The following is an 8,812-nucleotide window of genomic DNA, read 5'->3' as shown; positions in this document are numbered from 1 at the left end:
TCCACTCAAAAAAATAAAGTTTGAATATATTTACGGTACTGTAGGACAGTGGTTCCCAACCCTTTTCACTTCAAGGCCCCCTAGTTGCCCACATAAATACTTGAATGCCCCCATTTGCTAAATTTTCTCACATAAAATTAAATAGAACTTGGAAAAAGACAGATGTTATTCGCTACTAAAATGGCCTAAAAAATAAAAAAAAAATCATGTTTTAGTTTATTTTAATGCTTATTTTGTCCAATTTTATAATTTTAAATAATCTTGAGGCCCCCTTTGGAAATCTGCTGAAGCCCCCCTGTTTGGAAAACACTGCTGTAGGAAATGTACAAAATATCTTCATGGAACATAATCTTAATTTAATATACTAATGATCATTGGCATAAAAGAAAAAAATATATAATTTTAACACATGCAATGTATTTTTGCCTTTTTCCATTATAAGGAAAAAGTATGATAAGAGATTTTGTAAAAATAGTATTTTTTTGTTTGTTTCTTTCTTTCTTTATGATTGAATAATGTGTTAAAACTGTAAACCATTATTAACCAGACAAACCTAAAGATGTTATTTTGCACAACATTACCTATTGCAGAACATCAAACAAATACCTGTGACCAAGTGATTGAAGAAATGAAAAGGTTCCACGACAGCAGCAATCCAAATACTATCGATTGCTTAAACTACAACAAGTAAATGCCAACTGTTTTTAAATAATTAAACATGTATGATCCTGGTGTTGACTTGTTTTAATCCACATTGACTAATTGTTATGCAGAAAGGAGAAAAAAATCATAGACAGCATTACAATATGTGCAAAGAAACCTGAGACTTACAAATTTGTGCATGTTGCCATGGCTGTGATTTTCATAAATCTAAGCATGGTGCCAGATGGTCATGTACCAATCAACACTTCAAAGGTAAAAATCTTTCTACATCATTAAACACCTCAAAACCAAGCCCAAAAATCTGACATTATTTCATTGTAATACCAAAAGCTGTACACGCTTAAAATAATAATTTATGCTGACTAAAAATAAAGAATATAAGCGTGCATGCTGTTGATTTAATAGCATTTTTACCTATTGATGAATTTCTATTCATTTAAGCTATTAAATGATACTAAAGCACCACATATATGGATCCCAGTGGAGCCTTTCAAAAATGTCCCAGAAGAGGAGCGGAAACTTGGTGTAGTTGTCTACGATTTTGATGAGCAATTCACTGTGAGTCATTTTATATTTATCTGCTGAGTGTAAACTATTTCAAGTATACTTTAACTCTGTTTCTTATATGTGTAAATTGTGTAATTTTGACAGTGTGAGCATAGAAGCCTGATTATAACATCTAAAGTCGTACGGATTGAAGTTCCTGGCCTTGACATTGTGAATTTGACCGATCGACTTATAATACAGTTTCCAGTCAATAAGACAACTGTAAGTGTAACACTGAGAACACTTTTCACATGTTCTCATGTGCACACATTGTTAATTCAGATATTTTTGTGTGTGTGTTGATATTTATAGAAAAATGGCAGTTCCTGTGAATTCTATGATGAAAACAGTACAGGTAGGTATGAGGAAAAACAAATATTTCACCAAAAATAAATAATCATTGTATTTTCATTGTATGAAAACTGCATACTTGTATATTTCTGTACGGTTATTATTGGCATGTTATGCTGCAACAAGTAAATACGTGCTGTTTTTGTTTGTTTCATGTCACTGAAAAGAAAACACCTGGAAAACTGACGGGTGTATCACAGAACAGATCAGTGATAATGTTGTGAATTGTTTCTGTAATCATATGACTCCATTTGCTGTGCTTATGGTGAGGACCTATAGAGACTATCCATTCAATTCATTAAATAATGATGAAAATATTCAATGATTTAAATCATCCTCATAAACATCACGTCTCTCTTTGTGCTCCATTCACTCTCAACAGGTTAATATGAATAACATTGATGAACAACAGTGGGAAATCATGTCATACATCAGCTATGTAGGCTGCAGTCTATCTGCCGTCTTTTCTGCTGTTTCCATATTGTCCTATATTGTCAAAAGGTGCAGTTCCTTATATGATCTCTAATTCACATTATTACTTTCATGAGTAAACTACATCCATATTAAAAATGTGTATGCAATATATTTTAAAGCTATATATACACAAAAAAAACTGACATCGCTACAGAAAGGACTTTTATTTTGCAAATGCATGATTACTATTGTACAACACATATTTAGTTTTGTTTACAGTTACAGTACATGAACAACTTTAATAATAGAAATCGATAATGTGATCTCAGACTTTTTGGACACGATTGTTTCTAAAAAAACTTTTATAAATGGTTACTGTGTGTTTTTCAGTAATGCCAGGAAAGAAGTGTCCAGACGCATCCATGTCTCTCTGAGTGCTGCTCTGATTCTCCTCAACATCAGCTTCATGCTCAGTGAATGGGCTGCCACACTGAATATAAATGAAGTTTGTGTGTTTATTGCTGTGACGATACACTACAGTCTGTTGTGTTGTTTCACCTGGATGGCCATTGAAGCTCTGCACCTCTATCTTCTTCTGGTCAGAGTCTTCAACATTCACATCAAGCACTATATGGTCAAGCTTTCTCTAATTGGGTGGGGTAAGTAATATAAGCAATGTTTTTCTAATAACATTAAATGTACATTATAGTTTTGTAAGGAAAAAAGAAGGCGAGAAGTCATATTTGGTGATTTTTAAAAACCAATTGGCAGATTTTTGAAATGTGGCTTTGCCTCTTGACAGGAGTCCCGGCTCTTCTTGTTGGATGCTTGCTATCAGTTCAGAGCACTCGATCTGTGTATGGTACCCAAAATGTCACATTAACAGATACCAATAAAACAAATGCAGTGTAAGTGCTCACATTATCATTTTGCACGTGATACAGACAATTATATTTTTCTGGGATACAGAGTAAATGAATTGTCTAGTGGCTATTATTTTGACACAAATAAGAAACAATGTATGGAGATGCCACCAGAGCGCGTTGGAAAGAATGAGGAAAGCGATGGTCACTGTTTTTTGACACGAAATGTGAACCATTGCGCTGTCTCGAAGTGCCATTACCAAGCTGATATGTGAAGTATTATTCCCACTCAGGATACCTTATTTCAATTAGCTTCAATGGTGGAGTAGTAGCCTACGCAATTTACTACAAATGCACAAGTGAACTTAAACAAATGTGTTAAATTGAATTAATATGCGAAAAATTTAAGCTAATAGGAGCAATCGTATATGTGACCAATCACGGAAAGTAGGGACACAAGTCGGCTCTGGGGCATTTTGAGTTATTCACAGATTCTGAAAGTGTAGTCTCTAAGGTTTCCAACGATGTGTAACACATGGAAATCTGATAAGATTTGGAGAAGTTATGGCCATTTGAATGTAGGAACTCAAAGCAGAGAAAATGGACTTTAAAAGTTACACATTTCTTTTGCTGGGAGAGACAATAGGACTCATTTACATCTCATTTAGCTAAGCCATACCCCCTGTAAAGCTGTTTTGAGATACAAATGTTCTAGCATCATATGTATTATTTTGTGACGGAAGTCCGGGTGACAACATGCAAAAATAAACATGACTTTTTACCTTTGTGGGGATCACAAGTCGAATCCAGTCTGTTTCAGATGTGTGAATCATCCAATGACCATTTTTGTCCACAAATGCATATAATCCATCAAATATAGATATTAAGAGTTTCTTTGCAAAACGAGATAAATCCATTTTTTTAATTTTTTGTCAAAACATGTTTATTATTACGTTATCATGTTATTATTTTGTTTTATGGTGCTACTTAGCTGTATATTTTAAGTCATGAAGGTTTAAATCAAAACAAACCAAATGCAGCTGAATTGATATTAATTGGAATGCACAACCAAAAAAAAAAGAGATTTCTGAAAAAAAACGGATTTTGCAACGAAACTCTTCATATATAGTCTATTGTTTACATCAGATTTCTGGTAATAGAATATAATTTACAATCTGAGTACTATTTACGTTGTAACACTGTATATGAGATTACACTTTAGGTTCCGGTAAACACATGAACCCGCCTTCAAAGTTTGTATTTAAAATAGGGAGGTAGTATAATAGATAATCCAAACAGCGCCGTCAAAATCATGGCGTCCTTTAGGGATGTAACCAATCGCTCGCTCATTCCTCCATCAGCCAATGACTTCATGGAAAATATTGATAGACAAAACATGTTGCCAATTATAAACGAATTCAACGATATCTGTGTGACGTTTTTTGTGTGTGTTCATCTTCATGCTGAGCTGCAAGAACTGACAGACAGATGACGTCAAAGTATCGCGAGAGCGAGTCGAAATTAAACTACTCCGTAAGATTTCTTGAATAGCTCTCGCGGTACTTTGACGTCATCCGACTGCGGCGCCGCATAAAGTCGAACAAGCCAGCGTTCCTCAAGCCAGACTGACGTACGACGCGGCTGACTGTTATCTGTTGCGCCCCAGCTTCCTTTTGTGCGCCCAAGCTTCGTTTACAGTCTGGGGAGACGGACGCTGTAAGTTTGAAAAAAAAAACGTAACAAACATGTCTGAGGAACAGGGCAGCTGCGTCACTACAGTCACATGACTTCACGCGGTTCACAACAGAACCCGGAAGAGAAAACAATGCTGAATAAAGTTGTAATTCTTGCTATTTTTGGACCAAAATGTATTTTTGATGCTTCAACACATTCTAACTGACCCACTGATGTCACTGATGAACGACATAAGGGTGAGTCATTGATTAACTTATTTTCAGTTTTGGGCGAACTATCCCTATTAAGTAGCCACGCTGCTTCCTTATCCAGTATGTAAATATACACAGACAATGACGCCCCCCGCTGCATGCTTGAATCAAAACAAGCCGATTTCAACCGCAAAATGTACGCTTTTAAATACACAAAAATTGCTTCTTCGTGATCTCAACTAACTGATTCTGCAAAAAAACAAAACGAAAATCACCAATTTTGAAAAAAAAAACAATTTTCTCATTATCTCGAAAGTTGTGTTGCCGACTTGTGTCACTGGTTTCCGTGACGGTCACATATGTGGTGTGTCACTCACAATAATATACAGCAGTAGGCTATAACCAAAAAAAGCAAATAAGACACAAACATAAGCAATACATTTGTTTAACCATTTGTCTAAAATTTTATAAAAGTTTGTCCAAAAAGTTGTAAAACCTTAAGCACCATATCATCACTCATCTTAACTCAAGAAACTTAATTTAAACCCATTTAAATTATTTCCCTTCCAACCGCAATGCTACAAAAGTACCCCTTAACGTAAAATAATTTCTTTCTATCTTACTTTGCACAAATGTAAACACATGCACACACCTGTTGAGAGTTGAGAGTGTTGTGGCCCAAACAGCGATGTCCCCTTTGGTCCGCATACTCTCAGAGCAAACTAAATGAATGCAAAGTTACCTTACTGTCCATTATGGGCAAAAGGCAGTGTTCATGCGAGTGAATTCTTAGCCATAAATCTAAAACATTTCGACATTTCAGAATTGTACTTTTATCCAAACTACACCGTTTTTACTCAGTGCCACACATCTCTGTAACTATTTAAACCTTTAAACATGTTTATTTTGTTTAATACAGCTGCTGGACAACAGATGGTGTCATCCTTTATGCTGTGAACATTTCCTACTTTATCCTTGTATTCCTGTTCAACTCTGTAATCCTGATCCTAGTGTCCAGATTAATCTTTAGGCTACGAAAATCAGACAACAGACCTAAGAGCAAAACCGCTTGCAAGAATGCCAGCACAGTTCTTGGTTTAATGTGTCTGATGGGTACCACATGGGGTTTGGCCTTTTTCACCATGGGATATACAAACTATCCTATTCTCTACCTCTTCTGCATCTTCAACTCAGCACAAGGTAGACTCACCTCCAGCAAAAATATATCTTTTGCACAATTTTACTCATTTGCATTTAATGATGCATTCAGTTTACATGTATGTTTTTAGACACTTTATTTCTTAGCAGTGTATTTTATAAGTTGGAAAGAGGCTGGACTGAACTTACTGTACATGGAGTAAACAAGAACACTGTTGTTTATTTTGGCAGGGTTTAACATCTTTCTGTGGATGTGTCTGAAAGGGAGGACTAAAAAACAGCAAGAAAATATGAGGACTGCTATCAGTGACGTCAATAAACAAAACTAACCTTAAATCACTTTGAAATCAACAGATTGTATGTTGCAGCAAAACCAAAGTGGTATACAGTAAATGTTTTAAATATAGTTTAATTATTTACTTTATGGTTTATAATAGTTTCATTGAAGTCTAAAAAAACAACAACACTTTATTCATTTTTAAGTAAGCGTACTGTTTAAATGAATGAAATTTAAGTGAAGTTTTAAATTAAATGCTTGGACATACAATATTGTATACATGTTTTATTTATACTCTTTATTCAATATTATACAACAGGGCTGCATTCAGCCCCGTCAAACTTAGCACAACGTTTTTTAAACAAAAACGGTGATGTGTTGAACACCCTGTTCTGATGACGCAAAAGTTGCAACTACGGTAAATTGCCAAATTGCGTCCTATGCTGTCACTCCTGGTGGCTGAAAAGTTGGTCAATATCTTTGTGTTTTCTTGCATTGATTATTGTAATGCTTTGCTGGTTGGGGTCTCAAACGCTCCCCTAAATAAATTGCAGCTCGTTCAAAATTCAACCGCCCAAATCCTGACAGGAACCAGGACGGGGACCACATCACTCTTTTAACTTATTTTGATAGTATGTTCTTATTTGGTGTGTTTTTATTTCCTACTTATTTTAATGTATTGTTTGTATAATAGTATGTTTCCTTTTTCTTCTGTGAATCACTTTGAGATGCTATTTTTAAAGGCGCTATAGAAAATAAAGTTTATTATTATTATTAGGGATGCACCGAAATGAAAATTCTTGGCCGAAACCGAAAAAAGGAAACCAAGGCCGAAAAACCGAAACCGAAACACCGAAATAAATGATTATGCCAATTATTAGTACAATTGCATTTATGGCTATCACTGTGTACTAACTTTACTAGGGGTGTGTGACGAATAAAAAAAACTCACAGTTCGGATCACATTACAGTTTTTGAGGCACAGATCAGATTATTTTTTTGGATCAGCAAAAAAGGTGGGGAAAATCTAATAAACAATAAAGAAATTGCAAACATTTATAAAAAAGAACAAAGTTGTACATTTATAAGGTCTGAAATTAGCATTTTAACACAACTGAATGCTATTTTCACATATTATCTGTTCTGTTGTCAGACATATAGTGGCGTTTTCCCAGACAGGGATTAGACTAGTCCTAGACTAAAATAAATATAAGAGCTGTCCAAACTGAAAACATCTTGCTCTCTGACATATCTTTAAATACATCAGTGCCTTTAGTTTGTCCTCAAAATGCACACAAGTAATGTTTTTCGTAAGGCATGTTTGTTTAAACTAATTATATTTCCTAATTAAACTAAGGTCTAGTTCTGGCTTAAGCTATTCTCTGTCCAGGAAACCACCCCAAAGACTATTAAAATAGTGACTAAACATGACCCAATAACCTTGTGTTTAATCCAACCAGCTGTTACTTTAACTACTAAGTTACTAAAATCTTGATTTATAAACGAGACATAGCAGACAATTCGGCGCAAATTACAAAATTGCCATTACACAGAGTTACTACGGAAGGCATGCGCGGGCATAGGAGAGAGAGAGCTCGCGCACAAGCACATAGAGAACCAGTGTGTGTGGGAAAACACTGCTAACCTTTCATGATAAACTCGAATCAGTCGTCTTCTTTGTCAGTAACATCTGACGTTTACGCGAAAATGCAAGTACACAGAGGAATCCGCATGGAAAACACATCCAACTTCTAATTCTTTCACTCAGTGTCATGTATTATAGGCGCTGTCTAGGGGCTTCTCGCACAGAGAGAGAGAGAAAGAGAGAGATAGAGAGAGAGAGAGAGAGAGAGAGAGAGAGAGAGAGAGAGAGAGAGAGAGTGCACAAGAGTGTCACGACCGGGAAACAGGAAGTAGGACGCATACGCAGAGTTCACAATAAATAGATAACATTTAATAATAAATAAGAAACAAAACACGAGGAGTAAAACAACATGCAGGTAAGTAAGTAAAACAGGAACATCCAACACAGGGAACAGACAGGGTTGTAATGACAATGACAATCTACCGGCCACCGGTGTGACAGAAACAAGGCATATAAATACAAAGACAATTAAACATAAGACAGGTGTGGTGTATTGGCTTAATGAGTCAATGAGAGTCCAGGTGAGACGGATCAGTGCAATACACAAAACATGACACGGACTAGCCGTGACAAAGAGAGGCACCACCGAGCGCTCACAACAATAAATGAAGCCGCTTTAAATGAAAACAAAAATGTAAATGTTGCGACCATTGTTGATTTTGTGGCACACACAAACAAATAAATGTATGGATAACACTGCCAGGAGCAGAAGCCGCCATTACGCGAGATTAATGTAAACAGCGTGACGCGTCGCGTAGTCGACGTAATCGATGACGTCGACGCGTCGTTGCAGCACTATTGAGCACGAAGGGGAGGGGTGGGAAACGACTGATCACCATGAGTGAAACCCAAGCGCTAGCGCGGTTGACATTCATTTTCGGTTTACATTTTCGGCTGGATTTTTTATTTCGGCCCGAAACCGATAATGCCATTTTCGGCCGAAATTTATTTCGGTGCATCCCTAATTATTATTATTATTATTTAGTAAGTCAATAATTAACCTTGACTG

General features: G+C 36.0%; 1 protein-coding gene across 1 annotated transcript; it reads left to right on the top strand.

The window, feature by feature from the left end:
- Positions 1-506: 506 nt before the first annotated feature.
- LOC129451124 (adhesion G-protein coupled receptor G6-like) lies at positions 507-7,166 on the top strand. The gene is made up of 11 exons (XM_073859419.1): positions 507-687; positions 774-915; positions 1,105-1,221; positions 1,315-1,431; positions 1,522-1,564; positions 1,728-1,825; positions 1,943-2,061; positions 2,365-2,633; positions 2,777-2,882; positions 5,643-5,923; positions 6,113-7,166. The coding sequence occupies exons 1-11, from the start codon at positions 560-562 to the stop codon at positions 6,208-6,210; spliced, it is 1,518 nt and encodes a 505-aa protein (XP_073715520.1). The 5' UTR covers positions 507-559; the 3' UTR covers positions 6,211-7,166.
- The last annotated feature ends 1,646 nt before the right edge of the window (positions 7,167-8,812 follow it).

Source organism: Misgurnus anguillicaudatus, chromosome 21 (genome assembly GCF_027580225.2).
Source record: "Misgurnus anguillicaudatus chromosome 21, ASM2758022v2, whole genome shotgun sequence".
Classification (NCBI taxonomy): Eukaryota; Metazoa; Chordata; class Actinopteri; order Cypriniformes; family Cobitidae; genus Misgurnus; species Misgurnus anguillicaudatus.
Note: the sequence above shows the minus strand (reverse complement) of the source record. Positions and strands in the feature narration are given on the sequence as shown.